Raw genomic sequence first — 20,202 nt, forward strand, 5'->3', positions numbered from 1 at the left:
CAAACCAGGCAGGAGGAAGGGACGGCCACGGAAGGCCTGTCCGCTCGTCCGAGGCGGGCGGCAGATGCTTAGATGCTTGAGTAAGCAGTGGCTGGCAGGCCACTCCTGGAAGCGGGAGCAGCCGCCGTGTTCCAGGGGCGGTGAGGAGGCTGGCCAGGTATCTGACCCAGCTTGTGTTTCCCTCCCTGACCTTGACCTCCTGAGTCTCTTGCCCTGCCCAGAGGACTGTCCGTTTCTCCTCTGGGTGGCTCTGTTCTCTGCCCTAGCTCTCCTCCCGACTCAGCGCAGGCCACGTTTCTCCCCGGGAAGCCCTGCTTACCATGCTCCCAGCTGCGGCTGGTTCCTGTATCACTCCTCTTTCCCCCGTGTCTGCAGCCCCGCTCCACGGCTGGCCCAGGAGGGGAGCCCTTCTGCGAAAGTGGGGGAAATGGCAAATGACTTTAGTTACGGTCTTGTTTCCCCTCACAGTATACCCAAGTGCCCCTGAAGGCTCCTGACCTCACACTGACTTTGTCCGCTGAGGCGGTCCTTCGTTTGCTCTTAGAATCCCAGCCCCGAAGCTCCCAGGCCCTATCTCTGCGGCTCTCCCCACGGTACACAACCGTCCGGAACATCACACATTCGCGCCTGCCTCATCCCTTTTGCAGTGGGCCCTCTCGACCCATCTCGTTTTATAACCGAGGAGGATTTGGTATCCCAAGCTACGTGACCCACGAGATGGGGAGAAGGAGACCTCACGATTAATGCAGTAAGAACAGAACTGGAAAGGAGTCTGACTCCAGGCCCTCCCATCTGGAAGTTCCAAAAGGTTGCTGAGACGGACTCGGCTGCTGTGTCCTCTGCACGGAAGAAGGGGATTGAGCTCACTGGTGATCAGGGTGAGCCCCCAAGCTGCCCTAGTCACGGCCAGCACTGGTCACCTCTACTGAGTTAGAGCCTGGACATCCCTCCGCCAACCCAGGTCAACCACTTCGTTTCCCCTCGTGATACGAAAGGGAGCAAATCTCTCCTGATGTCTGCCAGCTCTCGCCAAGAGAAGAAAGCAGAGATGAAGAAGCTTGCCTTGTTTAATGGGGAGAGAGAAACGCTGTGGCGGGAACATGGGTCGAGAGGTGTGGACAGTGTGGGCAGCACCCCGACGGGAAGTGGAGGTAGTTGACAAGGGGAGACGGTTGTGCTGAGGGGTTCTAAGGAGGTTAGTGACAGTTTCTCTTTCTTCGTGTGCCCTGTCCGACGGACAAGACAGGCCCCAGCACGAGGCAGGTAGGTGGACCTGAACCCTGGCTGCAGATGGAGGGGACACAGTCCTTTCCCAGCCTCAGGTTCAGACAGACAGACGGAGACGGGTAGCTCCATATATACAAACTTTACAGAAAATAAATAAGGAGCTGCGATCAGCTTGGCTAGGCTTCATCCTGAATTCTCCCCACCCCTGTGAGAAGTCATTCCTGGGAAACTTCCAGGCCCTCGGCATGTTAGAACCCACCCCCTCCCCAGGAGTCCTCCTCGATCCCCACAGCTCCTCAGCATCGAGCACCCAAGCCCCTTGAACCCTGAAGCCCCCAGCCTGAGGGGCTCTGGAATAGGCTCAGGGCCCAGTGCCCGAGTCCCCGGTTGCCAGGAGAGCACACCTAACACTAGAGTCAGTGGCCGCCCGAGCCCCCCTCCCAGGGCAGGATCACAGCGGGAGCCCCTTGGGTGCACAGAACCTAACCCAGTCTCCGGGCAGGCCCGGGAACAGATGCTTTGCTTCTGAAATCCTTGGGAGCCCTTCAGGGCCGGGCCCCCTGTTCCATTTGTTGGTGCTGGCTCCGCACGGCAAACCTGTTGACGTGCACAGGAATGGGGACGACAATCTTGGGGTTTCTCACGGGCTCCCCGGAGCGGCTGCTCACGTTGCCGGCTTTGATGCGCTTCCACTTGGCGCGCCGGTTCTGAAACCAGATCTTGACCTGCACCTCGCTGAGCTTGAGCGCGTGAGCGATCTGGGACCGCTCTGTCAGGCTCAGGTATTTCTTGCAATGAAACTCCTTCTCCAGCTCCAAAAGCTGCTCGCTGGTGAAGGCTGTGCGGCGCCTGCGGCTTTTGCCCCCCGGAGCTGTGACTCCTGCGGCCACCGGTGCCCCCTCCTCCGCGCCAGTCCCCAGGCTTCCCTTTAGCTTCGGTTTAGGTCCCAGGAGAGCCGCGGGGCCCCCTGCAGAACTGTCCAGGAATCCGTCGTCTTCGCTGTCACCGCCCGAGCCCTCTTCCTCCTGCTCGCTGCCTGCTGGGTCTCCTGCTCGGGCCTCTGGCTTCTCCTCGTCGGAGCTGTACACCTTCCCCTCTGCTGCGGGGAGTGAAAACCAACAGATGGGCAAGGAGCAGGCGAGGAAAAGGCAGGCAGGTTGGAGGAGGCACGTGGAACCATGGCCAGGCACGGACAGAACGGCAGCAGGAAGAGAGAGACAAGGAAGGGATGCGATGGGGAGGAGGGGAGACGAGGACAGCACATCCAGGATATGGGGTGGGGAAGAGGTTCAGGGAAGACAAAGAAATGGAAAGAAAGGTATTAACCAGCATAGATTTCACTGTAACAGGTGCGGGGAGGGGCGGTCAGTGTACATCAAAGGGATGCTACTCCCCGGCTTCAACTTCACTGTCACCCACCTCATTTTCCCGACCCACGAGCCTTCCCAGCTTTCTCCAAACCCTGGGCCAAGGGCTTTTCACTCACTTGCCACCCTTCCAGATCCAGACAGCATGGGTCCCAGAGTCAAGCAGTGTGGGCCTGGCTCTCAGCCTTCCTGCTGCTCTAGGCAGGACGCAGTGCTCACGTAGGGTAGACGGGGAGATCACGCTGCCGGCCTGTTACTCTCCTGGGGACCCTCACCTGCCCCGGGCTTGAGCTCTGCTCTGGCTTCTGGCTTCCCACTTCCCCTCTTCCCTAGATCCAGAATCTTAGAATCTCATTTCCAGATGGAAACTTAAGGGTCTTCTGATTCCCCATTCTCACCAGCCCCGCCACGGTGAATCTGGGCCCAAGAAATGTTACCAAGGGATTCGGGTGGGTCCTTACCCTACTTCCGGTTGTCCTTGACCAACCCAGCCCGCGCAGAAGGGCGCGCCCTCCCAGCGGCAGGCCGCCCGCCCCTGCGCACAGCTTCTCCCCGGGCCTCGGCTCTCCTAGGCCCCTTGCAGTCTCCCCTCCTCAACCGTCAAATGACATCTGTCTCCCAACCAGGACGCAGGAGCAGCACACACAGCTGCTTTCTGCTCAAGTTCCCAATCCAGAGGCCCCTGAGCTTGATGTCAGCAGGACGAACTGGAGGGAAGGTGGCAGACGGTAAAGAACGAGAAGGGCAACAAGGGAAACAGAGAGGAAAACGGTAGAGGAAATCTGACTCACTTGGTAGATGACTGATTACAATCACAGCCATAGCCGATGTTTTACATCTATATGTAACTCTAATACTTAATTCAGTCATCAGTTTTAATCTCATCCGCGGACAGTTCTGTCAGAACGGCAAGGGACGGATCGCCAACGTTTTCAGCAGCAGAGTCGTACAGCTGCCTTGTTTTCTGCCCAAAGAGCCAATAAGCAACGAAGAAAAGTCAGAAGGAAACTGGCCAGAAGGGAAGCAAACAAGAGGAACTAGGCGAGCGGGACACCAACGAGTCAGCTCGCTGCCCCGGAGCTCACGGTGTGAAGGGGCTGGGGTTTCCCCAGGGCGGAGCGCCTCTGTCTATAACCACCGCGCCTTGCCCGGACCGGGGGCGAGAAACAACCCGAAGTAAAAGAACTTCAGGGAACAGTGAGATGCCCTATAAGAGGAGCAGGCCGTGCGCTCTGAACACCTTCCAGCCCCCTCTCCAAGTGCCTGTGCTCCAGAAGGAGCATCTCGGGGTCTCCAGGACCAGCCCAGGAGCTCTCCCCAACCCAAAGCCCCTTCCCCTTCCCGGACGCCAGCAAGTCACACCCCGTCCCGGTCCTAGAGCCTGTTCACACCTCCCGAGAGGCCAGACTTCTCAGCCCACGTCCAGACCGCCCACCTCCCTCACTCAGCGTCCTTCACACCTCAAGGGTATTTTTATCCCCAGCCCCTGCCTTTTGTTCCTGTAGCGCTTCCTTTATTTAATTTCAAAATCCGCGTGGCGCGCCCTGCGCCCTCGTTTAGGCTCCTGCAGCCTACCCCTCCCTGCCCTGCCTCCGCGAGTGCTCTCCGCTCCCTCTGGCAGCTTCCGCGAGACATGGCCGTCCGTCCGTCCCTTGGTCTGTCTGCAGAGGTTGCTTCTTGCCATCCATCCCGCGCTTCCTCCCAGACCTCATTCCACCCAAACCCGTTGTTTTCTGCAGGAGTCACATCCTCGGTTCTTTCCCTCATTAACAACTCCTCCCCACGCTATCTTCCATTTTCACAGAACTCAGACTTGACATGTCCCAAACAGAACTCCTGACGCCCTTCCCAGCTTGGTCAGTGGGAATCCCATCCTCCTTGTTCCAATCAGGCTTCACTCCTCTCTCTCACAACCCGTCCCCACTCCCCGAGCCCGTCCCCACTCACGGAGTCCCCTGCATCCGACAGTCCCGGTCACCATCATGTCCCGCCTGGTTCATCCACCTGTTCTCCAAACTGGCTTCCCTGCTCTTGTCCTCACCTGCCCTCCCCTGCCCTCCCCTGCCCCTGCTCTCCTCTCCCCTGCTCTTTCCCCAGATGATTCTTCTGTTCAGAATACTACGCTGCCCACCTAGATTTCAGCATTCGCTCATTCCTTGTCTCCCTCAGGTCTGTACTTCACCAAGATGTTCCCCGATCATCCTCTTAGAATGAAAACCCCCAGTACTTCTATCTTCCTTTTCTGCTTTGTAATGATAGTACACATCACCCACATTATTCATTTATTTAATTGGCTGTCTTTTCCTATTAGAATATGAGCTTCATGAAGGTAGGGAGTTTTAATATATTTTTTCACTGCTGTGTCTTCATCTAGAAAATCATCTGCCCAGAGTAGGCACTCAATATATTGCTGACTTGTTGACTAAAAAACTATTCCCAAACACACTCTCTCTCCCTTCCTCCTTTTCTCTCCGTCTTCTGTCCCCACCTCTGTTCTTCCTTTCCCAAGCCTCTCCTAAAATAGTCCGCACAGCCTCCGCCCTCCAGCGCCCAGAAGACATTGTCTCCATGAGTATCACTCTACCCACTTTCCAGTATGACCTCTGATCTCACGTTAGCTGGGCAGAAGCCCACATGCAGTGGGGATCTATAGGATCTTATGCTAAAAGAAAGAAAGGGAAATCCTTCACATCACTGCTAAATCCTTTCAATTTTTAGAACCCAGTACATAACAAAAAAGAAGAAGAAAATCTTGTAAAAACTCAGTCCAGTATTACATATTCTAAACAGCTGCTAAAAAGGCAGAAACTAGATTTCGGGGCTTGAAGGATGAAACCATTTAGCACAGCTCCGAGCACCCAGGGGGTGTCCAATAAATCTCACCGACGATGACTGAGATGGGGTCCCAGGCTCCTGGATCCAGCAGGGCCCTCCCGGGATCATACCATTCATCCCTCTGTCTTCAGACAGATTCCATAAAATCAAGCCCACAGAAGCAGACCTCCCTCAGCGCTGCTTTCAAAGCCATACAAGGGACACAGGTCCACAACCTCTCCTGGTTACTTGATCCCGGTGGGAGGCCGAACGGCAGGGGCAAGAGTTTCTCTCTGAGCCTTTATGATCATGACACTGAGGGCTCTGATAAGTAACTCGTGGAAGGAGGTGGGAGTGGGGCGATGCGGGAAAACAACCAGGAGGGAGAAATACAGCTACGCCCTCCAAGGAGAGGGTCTGGGGCAGTGAGGGACACTGAGATGTGGGAAAGAAAGGGCCAAAGCAGGCAGGAAGAGGACTGGGGCAGGAGACAAGTGGTAGGAGAATGAAATGATGAGTCAGAGAAACTGAAGGGGCTGGAAAGTTTAGAGAAGGGCTAGAAAATAGGGGGGAAAATCAGAGAAAAAGAGAGCAAAAAGCTTAAAAACAAAACAAGAAAAATCACACCCCCTACCTTCCTTCCACCAAGATGGAGCACTTTAAGCCACAATTGACACCCGAAGAGGACACATGCTCAGCGGAATCAGACAGACCCTGCAGTAGCCCAGTCCGTAACAATATAGCGATCCCGAAATGGCTTACTGTTTTCTTATGGACTAGCTACAAAATAAATGCAAGCTACTTTCTTTTATCTGAATTGTAATGAATATTAATAGTAAATATAATCAAACAAAATAAAACAAAAATTGCACACAGAAAACTGTGTTGACTAAAAACTGATGGAAGCAAATCTTTCTGATAAAATTTCTAATTGCAAAATTTGATTTAGAATAATTGGACTTGGTAGATATAATGTCCATAAAAGCAAATTACTAATTGCAGATGCTATAATTGGTTGATATGAGGGGGAAAAAAAAAAAACCTTGATCTGCAAAATGAGGCTTCATTGAAAATTCTACATGGGAAAGGATTCTGATGAGAATAATTTTTAGCAAAAGGAACATTTTTAAACTGGAAACAATTTGACTATGTATATAGGTAGGCCAAACAGATAGGAAGGTTCTGTTCTCTGTGTGTGAAGATGAGGTTATTGGTAATATAAGAAAATGTTGAGTTTTCAGCTTGTTCCTTAGGTGTCGAGAGTCTCAGAGAAGTGCGGTATCTATCCACGGGGAATGAGCGTGGGGGAGACTGTTACCAGGAAACATCTAGTGTTCTTGTGACTTCTCACAGGGGACGCTATTACCCCGAGAACCAAAAACCACCAGGTCTGCCCCATGGTTGTCAGGTCCTGCCTGGGGCACCTTCCCACGTCCAGAGAGCGATACTTAGGCTCCAGGGATACACAAGGCGTGGGGCCTTGTTTCCAAGAGGACGGGAAGCAGCACCAGAGAGCTAGAAAAGCCCATCTCGCGAATGGATCTGGTTAGGCTGGGGAAGAAATCAAGGGCCACAGAATCCATGGTAGGTATTCTCCAGGAGAAACAATAAATAGCACCAGATTTGCACCATCTAGAGGGGGAGTCCACAGCTGTGGTCACCAAGAACAGTGGGCCCGGGTTGTGGTGCAGAAAACCACTTTAGACTCCCAGCTTTGGGAACCCACCGAGCCCCTGCACTGCCCCTCATTCATCCTCTCCTGTTTTAGCTTCTATAAAATCAACAGCCTTCACTATCCATGGAAGAGAAGTCTCCCCCTACCCCTGTTACACTTGGTTTTGACTTCTCTTCCCTCTACTTCCAATACGACTCCCCCCTCACCCTCCCCGAACTACTGTCAGGACCATAAGTCTCCCCCTGATCGTCCTGGGCCAACTACTCAGCTTCCTGAATCCAGAACAATTTGGGGGAGGTCAAAAGGTAGAAAGAAACCTAAGTCATCCCTCAAAAAAGAGGCATGTTTACCACATTCTCATTTCTAAATCTTCATCATAATGCCCAGGACAGAATTATTTCTCTGTTCTTTCTGAGACAGTACTTTCTCCCATCATTTATAACAATTAGTTCACTTCCAATTTGTGTTTCACTCGTTCCCGCTAATTTCATGCTACTCCTCCTCCCTATAACTTCAGATGCAGTAAGGGACATTCGTTTTCAGCGCACGTGGGTGGCTCAGTGGGTCAAGCCTCTGCCTTTGGCTCAGGTCATGATCTCAGGGTCCTGGGATTGAACCCTGCATCGGGCTCTCTGCTCAGCGGGGAGCCTGTCCCCCCGCCACCGCCTTTCTGCCTACTTGTGATCTCTCTCTCTCTGTTGAATAAATAAATAAAATCTTAAAAAAAAAAAAAAAGAACATTCACGTTCACTTTCTCTCTCTCCACTCTTCTGATGACCCTTCCACATTCCTTACTCCAAACTGACATGAAGATTTTCTCTACACCATCGCAATCCAGAACCCCTCCGACCTGGAAGACAGGTTCGGGGCAATTTCCCCACTGCTCAGAACTCCCCTCATGATGGAGCAGCCCTACCATTGCCAAGGGCACCCTTGTTATCTTTGACATTCCACAACATTTTCACACGTATTATTTACCTTGAAGCAACTCATTGAAACAGAGTAGACCTATTAGTAGCACTAATAGAAGGTTGATAAACTTATTTCAGGTGGAAAACTGAGTTTCCGAAAGATGAAATGATTCTCCTATGTCACACAGCTACAGACAGATTAATGTCTGGAAACTTGGTCCCTGAAATCTCCAACCAATGCTCCTACGACCCCTTCCCCTCCCATTCCAAGTAAATGCCCAGATGCCTCATCAGATATATACCCTCGCTACCAAATCCAGTTTCGGTACAGACCTCCTCCCTTTCACTTTCCACTCCAGAGCCCTAGCCTGATCATTAATGTCTCCCCTTACCACGCTCAGAGGAGGCTCTCACAGTCGACATATGAGTGGCCCCACTTACCAAATTCCACCTTTGTCCTCGAATAGGCTATTCGTCCTGTCATTTCCCCAAGACAAAATTCCTACCAGATCTGTTTTTTTCTGCCATTACTGCTTTGTATGATGTAACCCTACCAGTCAGCATTCCTTTTATTTAGAAATATATTTTCTCGTTTAAATATACTATTGCTTGGGACGCCGGGGTGGCTCAGTCAGTTGAGCGTCTGCCTTCGGCTCAGGTCGTGATCCCAGGGTCCTGGAGTCGAGTCCCACATCAGGTTCCCTGCTCAGTGGGGGGCCTATTTCCCCCTCTGCCCACCACTTCTCCTACTTGTGCTCTCTGCCAAATAAATAAATTAATTTAAAAAAATAAAAATAAAAATACTATTGCCAAGCTACAGAAACGGTTTTGGTTTAATATCCATCTTTTTTCTAGCTTCTAGTTTACGAATGCGTCCCCCCTCCCTCAAGCGCAGCTCTTTCTATCCAGGAATCGGCCTCGCTGAGGAACACTTTCCTACCACCCTCATGTCTCCCCACCTTCCTCATTACAGAGTTCCCCTCTCCCTCTCGCTGTCTCTTCCATCACTCCTAGAGCTACTTCTCTAGCTAGGGAGAAGGTTTTTCTCCCTGAGACTGAAAAGGAGTTAAGATACATCCCTGCCTTTCTTTCTGGGGGAGGAGGACATCTGCTTGGGGTCTGTTTTTGTCTGCTCAGCGTCCCTTCGTCCCTTTGTTCACTAATAACACCCCCTTCCTTTGGGCACTGCTTCTCATCAGCTACTTAGTACAGTGGGACCGTCAATCACATCTCCCCACCTTTGTGACAACGTAGGCACATGACCTGGATCTGACCAATCCCAACATCCCATCTCTCCCATCTCCCTGGAGACTGGACTCAAGCTAGTTAATCAGTTACCCCAGAATTTTGTATAAGCCAGAATCCACTGGGATCTCAACCTGGGATTATAAAAAATTAGATCTGCTGATGCTTGTGCCTCCTTACTTCTCTTAAGGAGAGAATGAGGCAAAGAAAGAGAGGGGCCGGGCTGAAAGGGAAGAAAGATCTAATAACACCGTTTGCATTTCTGGATCCACTCAACCCCTGTACTTAGAGTCTTGTGAATCAATCAATGACCATTTCAGCTTAAATTGGAGTTGAGCTACTGTCACTCACAAACCAGAGTTCTCCATGCACTGCCGTAACTGGGAGGGACAAAGTTCACGTGACCCCAGGGAAAGTAACCCTCTCCTCCTCACTCCCACAGCTCTCCCATCCCAAGTAATGTTTCCATGTTACCTGAAATTATTCCTAATAACACCACCTAACCTTCCACCAGTTTGAAATTCACTTGGACTTTAAAAAAAATCTCCCTGGGGCGCTTGGGTGGCTCAGTTGGTTAAGCATCTGACTCTTGATTTTGGTTGAGGTTGTGATCTCGGGGTCGGAAGATCCAGCCCTGCATCAGGGGCCACGCTCAGTGGGGAGTCTGCTTCTCTCCTTCTCCCTCTCCCTCTGCCCCACATCCCACTCTCTCTCTCTCTAATAAAATCTTTTAAAAAATTTCCTTAGTCCATCTGAGTATGAATTATTTTAATCCAGTAGCTTTGCTCCTGATATCAACCTGAGATCAGTTATATGACAGAATAGGAACTGTGGTGAAGAAAGGAGAGGTAGTTTGTTTTTTGTTTTGTTTTGTTTTAATATATACAATGTAAAGAAAAGAAGAAGGCCCCAGTGGGCAAAAAAGGGCTTTGGGTGGTCTTGGGATCCACAGAGAATGTCCCAAATTGGAAACAGAGAAACCAAAGGAAGGAGAAAGAGCCAAAGGAAAAAGGATGAAATCCACCCGTCTGAGCTGCATACACTGGTTCTCCTCTGGCATTCCCCGCAGAAACAGCTCTCAGAACACAGTGCTGTTTCTGTCATTACTCCCAGCTATATTTCTCCTTATCAGTAGACAGTGTCGCGTTTCCTAGCCAGTTCTTGATAAAGAAGTCTTCCCCAGAGGCACCTGGGTGGCTCAGTGGGTTAAGCCTCTGCCTTCGGCTAAGGTCATGATCTCGGGGTCCTGAGCCCCCAGGTCGAGCCCCGCATCGGGCTCTCTGCTCAGCGGGGAGCCTGCTTCTCCCTCTCTCTCTGCCTGCTGCTCTGCCTACTTTGTGATCTCTGTCTGTCAAATGAATAAATAAAATCTTAAAAAAAAAAAGAAGAAGTCTTCCCCAACTTAATTCCCAGCTACGCTTCCCATCCATTTCCAGTACCAGAGTGATACCAGTAATTCCTTGCACACCGAGTGCTTCAGGATGCTGGCAAATATCTTCTCGTTGAACCCTTAACTTCGTGAGGTCCCTGTTGCTACGCTGTTCTGCTGGTGAGGGAGCTGTGACCACAGAGGTTAGTATTTTGCTGTTGAGTTTTCTCTCACAAAAAAAAAAAAAGGGTCGCATCAAGGTCTGTATCCAAAGCCCATGCTTGGTCGCCTGCGCCTCCCCCATCTCTTTCGCAAACAACTGAATTCTCATGTCGCCCATCACAAATATCGTACCAGATGAAGCGATAATAGAGAAGTCCGGGAACTGATTCCACAACGTTTCTTTTCCTCACTCCCCTCCTTCCTCACCAGGTAAAGTCAGGCACAAGAGATCCCCAATCTTTTTGGCCTCAACAAGATCGCTCACCTTCATGAAATGTTTCTCTCATTTAATAGGACAAACATACACAGCCATAGCTCCAGTCACCCTTCCCCAATCCAAAATGACAAAGCCTTTTCCATGCTAAAGCCCAGCCCTGATTCCACCTCAAGATACCCACATCCCAGCCTGCCTTCCTCTTGGGCTACCATAACTCAGCACTGGCAAGGAGAGAATTTTCCCCAACCCCTTTGCTCAGGGTGCCTTTTTTTTTTTTTTAAGGAAACAATGCATTAATAAAGGTATCCTTAAAGAGAAAACAGAATTATAGAGCCGGAAGTGACCTTGGAGTTCATCTGAGTCAAAGCCCTAATTGTACTGATGAGGAAGTGAAGCGACAGAGACATGTGTGGCCAGGGTCCCTGAGTCCCGAGCTCCCAGGAGCTGCGCATCACATGCAGAAAGTGGTCACCCGTTCCAGCACAAAGCGCTTCTTACCTTCGCTCTCAGGATGATTTTGTCTTCCTCCCATCGCTCCCAACGCAGACTTCCACTGTAATACCATTGCCTCCACATTTCAGGCAAGAAATCCGTCTCCCATTACCCCCAGCTCGAGGGATCTTTCTGTTTCTCCTTTCCTCCATTTTCACACCCTAGTCTCTGTGAGGCCCTGCAGCCCCCTTGCTTTTAACACAGATTTCTAGTTCATCACTCAAAGGTCATTCCTTTCCCTTCCATGGTGGGAAGGGAATGGAGATGTTGCTTCCCAAGGACGTGCGTAACTACGTTGTCTCTTCCCACTACAACTTAATTCAACTTGTGGGAATCGCTGTTCTATCACACCAGATTCAAGCATCTCTTCTCCCCGAATTCTTTCTCCCAATTAGCACATCAGTATTTCTTCCACATGACTCTAAGCCACCAATTTTCTCCCATATTTCCAGTGAAAAGCCCTTCTCCATCGCTCCCAACACAGACCTCTTTGCTTGCCGTCATGGACAGTGTGGCCGTGGGCGCCATCACCTGCATCGAGGGCTCTGTCCTTTCCACTGGTTCGGAACCAGGGCTTCCTCTCTCCTACCCCACCATGGGGCATATTTTTTTTTGTTCCCTCTAGATAAAAACTCTTTCCCTGTCATCATCTCTATTTCAGTTTCCCTTTTTGTACATCGGCTCCATTATGCTGTCATTTCTATTCCCTAATTCCCACGTCAAGGCAAAGATCCTCCTTTCCCGGTTACTTCTGAGGAAAAATTTCTGCCTGTAGCTCCCCGCCATTACATTAGTTTCACTGCAAAGCACTTGGTTCGCCATACCATGTTCCTCCTTTCAATTAAAGTATTTCCCCCTTTGGGGCGCCTGAGTGGCTCAGTGGGTTAAAGCCTCTGCCTTCGGCTCAGGTCATGATCTCAGGGTCCTGGGATCGAGCCCCACATCGGGCTCTCTGCTCGGTGGGGAGTCTGCTTCCCCCACCCCCTGCCTGCCTCTCTGCCTACGTGTGATCTCTCTCTGTGTCAAATAAATAAATAAATAAAATCTTTAAAAAAAAGCATTTCCCCCTCATTATTCCAATTACTGCCTTGCTCCCATTACTCTCAACATAGACCATCTATGCCCATCACTCTGAGTATAGGAATTATCCTTCTAATCTTCGACACACACCCCCCCCACATTTCCATACGCCATTGCAGAGATACCCCTTTTCTACTCAAGCCTCCCAACTCTCACCTTCACTGTGGTATAAGGCACCTCAGTATTCCAATCCTCCAGATAAAATTTTCGTCTTGTCGTTCTGGGATCTGTCTCTCAACCAGGGCTTCTTAACCCTATTTGTGCCATGAACTCCTTGGCAGTCTGATACAACCTATGAACCCCTTCTTAGAATAATGCTTTTAGGTATATAACATAAAACACATAGGATTACATCAGAAGCCAACTATAGAAAAAGGCAGTTTTCAGATACTTAAAAATGAATTTGTGTTATAATCATATATGTTTCTTTATTAATTCATTAAACAAGACGCCTCCAAAGTCTCTACATTTATAAGAAAATACTTGTAAATTCTCCTGGTGACACAAATATCTGTAATTTCTTTCTTTTTTTTTTTAAGATTTTATTTATTTGACAGAGCGAAACACAGTGAGAGAGGGAAGAGAGCAGGGGGAGTGGGGAGAGGGAAAAGCAGTCTTCCCATCGAGCAGGGAGCCCAATGCGGGGCTCGACCCCAGGACCCTGGGATCATGACCTGAGCAGAAGGCAGACGCTTAATGACTAAGCCACTGTGACCTATAATTTCTGTTGCTTAAACTACTATGGTTTCTGTTCTACACTCGTAACTAAAGAAAATGCCAAATTTTAGTTAGAAGTTAATAAAAATAAAGACGTAATTTTTCCTTACCCATAATGAATAGATCTGTTTATAAGACCATGAAATCCATGTTAGAACCCTACTTTAAATATCAAAGCTAGAAAAGCAAACTTTTATTTTATGGAATGGACAGAAACATTAAAAATAATCTGAATCAACCTCTATGTTACAGATGAGGAGACTAAAGCCTAGAGATGCTGTACGACTTCAAATCTCCCGCAGTGTCTGGAGTATAGTAAGTCCATCACAGACACACAATAAACGTTCCCTGAATTGAAGGAAGCAATTGGCCACGGTTGTGCAGCTAAGGGACAGAGCTGACACCTGAGCGCAAGTGTCACACCTCCTTGATAAATGTTCTTTCAATCTTATCATTAAGTTAATGCCACATGTGCCTTTCTAGAAATACCAATGGAACCAACACTCTCACTGTGTGCCTTCCTCAGATTTCTAGGAAATCACGGGTCTCCATCCATCACTTCCAAGAAAAATTTCCCTCCTGTTTCTAACAACAGAAGTCTCTGATTTCATGTCACATTATTATTTCCCTTTTTTTTTTCTCATCAGTAAATACATCTGGACAGTCATAATGGGCACCTAATCAAAAATTAATCAATGGGGCATCTAAAATGGTCTCCTGCTATAATCAGGTGCTTTGCTTACAGTAATCAGCCCTCAAATATCGTGCTCCTAGGAAGTTTCCCTAGTCTCCTTGCATGATTTCCATCATTATTGCCAATCACTGCTCAGAAATTAGCCAGTTTTGGGGTGCCTGTGTGACTCAGTTAAGTGTCTGACTCTTGGTTTCAGCTCAGATCATGATCTCAGGGTCCTGGGACTAGGCCCCATGTCAAGCTCTGTGCTCAGCGGGGAGTCTGCTTGAGATTCTCTCCCTCTGCCCCCCTCCCCTGCTCACTTGCTAAGATAAAATAATTTTTAAAAGTTAGCTAATTTTTTTTAGTTTTTAAAATAATGTTCACTACACTGCCATCTCCTGATTTTGTTCGATCATATTCTTTCCTATATCATCTCAGTGTTTTATTTCCAAATGTTTTCTTCACCATGCTCAACACGGGCATTATCTTTCATGTCAATCTCACTATATTTTTATATTTATATTTATAATCTAACTATCTATATTTATATTTATAATCTAACAATTATATATGGATTATCTACCATTCTTCACTTTTTTAAAAAAAGATTTTATTTATTTATTTGACAGAGATCACAGGTAGGCAGAGAGGCAGGCAGAGAGAGTGAGGAAGGGAGGCTCCCTGCTGAGCAGAGAGCCCGATGCGGGGCTCGATCCCAGGACCGTGGGATCATGACCCAAGTCAAAGGCAGAGGCTTTAACCCACTGAGCCACCCAGGTGCCCCCATTATTCACTTCTTAAGTCTTTTTCAAGCAATCCAACTCCTGGGATGCCTGGGTGGCTCAGTGGGTTAAGCCTCTCTGCCTTTGCTCAAGTCATGATCTCAGGATCCTGGAACCAAGCCCCGCATCAGGCTCTCTGCTCGGCAGGGAGCCTGCTTCCCCTTTCTCTCTCTCTCTGCCTGCCTCTCTGCCTGCTTGTGATCTCTCTGTCAAATAAATAAACAAAATCTTAAAAAAAAGAAAAAAAATTGTTCAAGCAATCCAACTCCTTTCTCCCTGAGTCATGGCTCTAAGCCCCGCAGTTCAAATTTTCCTCCTGCATTTCTCCAGACGGACAGACCTTCCGTCGTCCCCAGCACAGGATCATTTGCGCGCAGCGCCGCTGAGAGGAGCAAGTGCACATCTGCAAGTCAGCTTTGATGCCTCTCGGCGGAGCTCACACGCACCTTCACGTGCAACGGAATCATCACCGCCCAACTCTTACAAGGCAGAATTCTCTTTTCCTTCTGTCATTTAGAGTTTACTGCTGTCTTTTCTCCCTTATTCCTAATACAGCAAAGAATTTGTTACCACATAACTCAAAGCTCCTTTTCCCTATCACTTTCACATGACTCCATCCTCATGACTCTCTAGATCTCTTATGTCAGTGAATACACGTCACAACTGCCCCCGTGAGGCTACCGACCACGTGAAACGTGGCTAATCTGGGCTGAGATGCGCTAAAGGTAGAAAATACACAGGGATTTCAAAGATAACATGGAGGGAGGGTATAAAATATCTCCTTACATTTTTTTATATTGAGTAATGCTAAAATAGTATTGGATATATTGGGCTAAATAAAATGTATTATTAAAATTAATTTCACCTGTTTATTTCTACCTTTCTAAGATGGCTCTTAATGTTTTAATTACATAAACAGCTTGTTAGACAGCACAACTCTGGGCTCTTCTGTTGATTCACACTTTTAAATCTTTTCTATGAATTCAAAATTCTCTCCTCTTTAATCACTTCTACTAAGACACCTTCCCCAATTATCCTCACTGTCCCCACATTCTAAACCTAGAATTATTTTCAATCTACCACTCTCAATGCCTTTTCTACCCATTATTTCCATACATGGTATTTCTTTTTGCCTGTTAATATAGCTTCTGCCCCCGCAACTGAATCATAATAAAGTTATTTTCTTCATCAGCAGTTATAGTAAGGTGGTGTCTTTCTCAACTCGAAGCAAAAAAAATTTTTAAAAAATAGTATTTCCCAACAAAAGAGCTTCATTCATCATTCTCCAGATTGGCCTATCTTCACTATAATTTCATTTAACAGGGCTAGTAACTGTAAAACACTAAACATATGTCAATTAATAATTTCAGACCCATGTCAGCCATTCACACTAGAACAGCAATTCCTCGTCTGTCATTTTAAAGATAGCATTCTTTCTCCAAACTCTTCTAATGTTGAGGTTTCAGTCTCATCATTCAAGCGAAAACTCTCATTTCACAATAAATAGTTTAATACAATTCCCAAAATAGAGTATTCATTTTCCCACCATTTTCAGCACAGGCCATGTGTCATCACTCCCCAAACTGAATTCATGTCTAACATTTCTGGAATTTCCTCCTCTTTTCTGAACTACTTCATGGGGGAAAATAAATGACGACTGGGCAGGTGGACGTGAGTGGCGTGATAAGGCAGCGTCAGGAGAGTCTATACTGAGAATGATAAGAAGTGGGGGTCACAGATAGATCTCCCAGTCACTATCCTCTTCGAGTGCTTCTTCTGAAATCTCTCCTTCCTGCCCTGTCCCACAAGCCCCACTATAAACCCTTTATGTGTATCTCCTTCCGATATGAGTGATTACCTTCATGCCACCAGCTCTCAGAATTCTTCCCCTGTAAGATCTCCATCCCATCATTCTAGTCTTTACTCCAAGAACAGGTGTCTTCTGATGACTTCCAATATTTCCCTTAGATTATGATCTCTCCTTCATCATTCTCTGTATATAAATTCCAGTTCACTATCACTCCCAGTACAGAAAAACATTTTTTAAATAATTACTCCTAGTGTGGACACTTCCCTGTTTCCTACCCGGACACTGAGTTAGCTCCCTCCCAAGCCTCTCCAAACAGAATTCTTTCACACACACATTTCTGGTCCAGACATGCTGTTCCCTCTTCATCTAGCCCAGGCTAGAAATCCCTTATACTTTTCTTTTCCAACAGACAGACGTCTCCTCTCTCATATTCTCTCTCTGAACAATCAGGGGACAGAGTGAATTTGCTGGTCCTTCCTTTCCTCTATTCTTCCTTCCTCAACATTTCTCTTCTGTTCTTACCCTCTGCTTACTTCTCTCTCTCTCTCTCTCTCTCTCTCTCTATCTCTCTCGCTGTCTGGTTTTACAGCCAATATTCTATTTGCTTCAGAAAAAGAGCCTTCATTTGACAAATGGGTCAAAGTAAACAACGGAGGGCAGCCCGAAAGAGGAGGACAAGTTCTCCCATGGCTTTGGCATATCCTCCCCAGGTCCCTCTTCCCTTGGTTGTCTGCCTTCCTGCTCCCGACCAGCGACCAGCGCAGCTCTTCCTCAGGTGTCCGCGTGTTCCTCCAGCTCCTGTTGCCCCCAGCGCCATCCTGGTCCGCTTGCTCTTTTCTGCCTTAGGACTATTATTCCGAAAATCCTACTGATCCGTTCTTCTTCGGATCGTCCTGTCAGCTGCTTTTCCCCTCCCCTCCGCTCCGCTCTGGGCCCTTTTATCTTGTGGACATTTCCTCCCACCTTCCAGTTGCTGCTAATTTCCTTTTGATCCCCCTTAGGGGGTGCTGCTCAGACTTCAGTCACTGGATCCCCCTGGCCTAACCAGGTACAAAACAACAGCTGAATCCTCAAAGCTGAAACGCCCAAAGCTAAAGGGGAAAAGGAGGGGAAGACAGGCCCTGTAAGCAGCACTTGGGGTCTGGAAGAGCCGTCAGACCATCGGACAATTTCACAGAAGGGCCCAGGAACCTGTCACCAAGGAGCTGTCTTCTCCTGACAAAGCACAAAAGGACTCTTGGATCTCCTTCTTGCCTCTGCTAGAGTCAGCCCCCAGGCCTCCTGGGTCACTTTTACCCGCTAAGCTGATATAAGGAATAGTTAAGCAGATGTGGATTCATCCTGGTGCTAGAGAAGTTCGAGCTTCAGGAGCCCCACGCTTGTATGCAGCCCGTTTTTCTTAAACAGAGCCCACTACATTGTGTACGCTCTGGATCTCACCACACCTGGATCTGCCCCTGGATAGGGGGAAGCTTTTCCAGCAGCGAGAGGTTGAGGATGGATGAGGAAGGTCAGGAGGACTCCGGGTAGCTTGATTCTAAACGGGGTTCAGTTTAATACACCCTGCCTCTATTGAGAGGGCATCTTCCCATGGAGAAGCCAGGATTCCTGCATTATCTCTTGGCAGAATCTCCCCGGTTCCAGAATCTCAGCCAGATTCTCCACTCCAGGTGTCTGTGCCACGCCCAACCCAGCCCCGCCCTTAACTTCCATCTTGACCTCCCAATCAGTCCTGGTGCGGCAGGTGCTAGGCCCCCTGCTCGCTAATGTCCCCTTAGGTCCCCTACTCAGTTCTCCAAGGCTGATCTCTAAATATGACAATTCAGAAATGACCTCTACTACTCAGGCAAAGACAGGTCACCAGCTGGTCACCAACTGGTCACCACGGCTTTAAGACCCTCCCTTTGCCCCTGCACTCCCAGAGCCCATTTGGGGTCAGTCCAGTCTTCTCCGAAGCCAGAACTGCCATCCCCTTACTGAGCTGCCAGCTGCCCCGGTGCCCCCTCACCGTAGGGTCTTCCTAGTGTCTCCAGGAATCCCACGCTTGCAGCTTCTCTCTTCTCCCCAGAGGAGAAAAATGAAGGGATCCTTAAACAGAGAAGTGGGAGCCAAGTCTGGAAGACTAGAATGCAGGGAGGAAAGGTACTGATTTGGAAGGGAGTACTGGGAGGTCTCAGGTGAGGCTTCAGGCACTCTGGACCACCTAGCAGGGCAGCGGCTTCTGGGATCCAGAGGTGCCGCCTTCGGACCAGAACTGGAGGTGGTTCTGCAGAACCCCACCTCTGGGGGGTCTGGGAGGCCAGGGCTCCAGGCAGGTGCTGAGATTCTGAGCAAGCTGCTACCTGGGATTTCCAAGTGAACGAGCCTCCCGCCCGCCCTGCGCCCTGGTCGGCCCAGCACTTACCCGGCAGACTTGGGAAAGTCTCTGAGAAGTGCGGAGGCGGGGGCGGTGGGGGCTCTGCCACTTTCTCCCGGGCGGGCAGCAGCTCGTCGGCTTCCAGCCCACCCTCCGGGCGTCGGCCGCCCGGCTCGGGGTTGTTTCGGGCGGCAGTGGCGGCGGCGGCAGCGGCGAGCTCCTGGGGCCCGTAGAAGGCGTCGGGCGGCTCCGCGAAGCTGGGCAGCGCGGTGGTCAGCGCCACCATCGAGGGCACGGCCTGGCCCAGTCCCGCGCAGAAGGTGTTGGTAAGGCGGCCGGCAAAGGAGGCTAGTGGGGCGAGAGGCGGGAGGCCGGCCGGCAGCGGGGCAGGGGCCAGCGCCTGCGGCAGCACCAGCGGCCGGTAGGGCATGAACATGGGATAGCCGGTGTACAGCAAGTGGCCGGAGCGAGGCGGCGGCGGCCCGATCAGGGAGTCGATGGAGAAGGCAGTGCCCGGGCCCCCAGCACTGCCCCCGCCGCTGCCCCCGGGGGCACCCCCGCCTCCAGCTCTCTGCATCGTGCCCGGAGCTGCGGCCGCCCCGGGGCGCTCCCCTCTGGGCGCCGCCGTGCGCCTCGCGGCTCGGGCGCCCCGCGCGGACACGCAGGGCTCGCTCCCAGGCTCCCGGCCGAGGTGGCGGCGGGGCGCGGGCTCGGCGCAGTGTGGCTCCGGCGCCGCGCTCCCTCTCTCTCATAAGGAGGGAGGGGGCGGGCGAGCGGGCGGGCTGGGGGTGTCGCCCTCCGGACTCATCCATCTTCCTCAAATTACGCTTCACTTCCTCCCTCCGCCCGCCGCTGCCGCGCCCGGCTCCGCTCCTCCGCAGAGCCCGTTCCCAGCGGCCCGGCCGGCCGGCCCGGGACCCCCGCCCGCCCCCCGCGGCCCAACCAACTATTATTAATGGAGATTGATGAGGCCGGACACGCCGCTTTGTGAAAGTTTGCGGCCGACGAGAAGGCGGCGGCAGCTGCTGGGCCGGCGCCCCTCCCTCCCCCCAACCCGCCCCTGCTCAGCCCACCCTGCCCGGGCGTGGACGTGGCGCGGGCCGCGGGGCAAGGAGGGCGCACCGGGCGAGGCGGGACCACGACGCCCCAGGCCCCCGGGCCGCCGTCCTCCGCCGGACCCTGGGCCAGTCCCCGGCGTCCCTCCCCGCCCCCGACGCCCCTTCCCCGGCCGCCCCGGGAGCA

The 20,202-nt window shown here is 50.5% G+C and overlaps 1 protein-coding gene across 1 annotated transcript; it reads right to left on the reverse strand.

Moving 5' to 3' along the window:
• Positions 1-1,735: 1,735 nt before the first annotated feature.
• On the reverse strand, positions 1,736-19,537 carry LOC111154540 (gastrulation brain homeobox 1). The gene is made up of 2 exons (XM_022514205.1): positions 19,009-19,537; positions 1,736-2,326 (listed from the first exon to the last, which is right to left on the reverse strand). Exons 1-2 carry the CDS (start codon positions 19,535-19,537, stop codon positions 1,773-1,775), a joined length of 1,083 nt encoding a protein of 360 aa, XP_022369913.1. The 3' UTR covers positions 1,736-1,772.
• Positions 19,538-20,202: the final 665 nt, after the last annotated feature.

The sequence above is a fragment of the Enhydra lutris genome, unplaced genomic scaffold (assembly GCF_002288905.1).
Source record: "Enhydra lutris kenyoni isolate GAN:26980312 unplaced genomic scaffold, ASM228890v2 scaffoldscaffold37, whole genome shotgun sequence".
Lineage (NCBI taxonomy): Eukaryota > Metazoa > Chordata > Mammalia > Carnivora > Mustelidae > Enhydra > Enhydra lutris.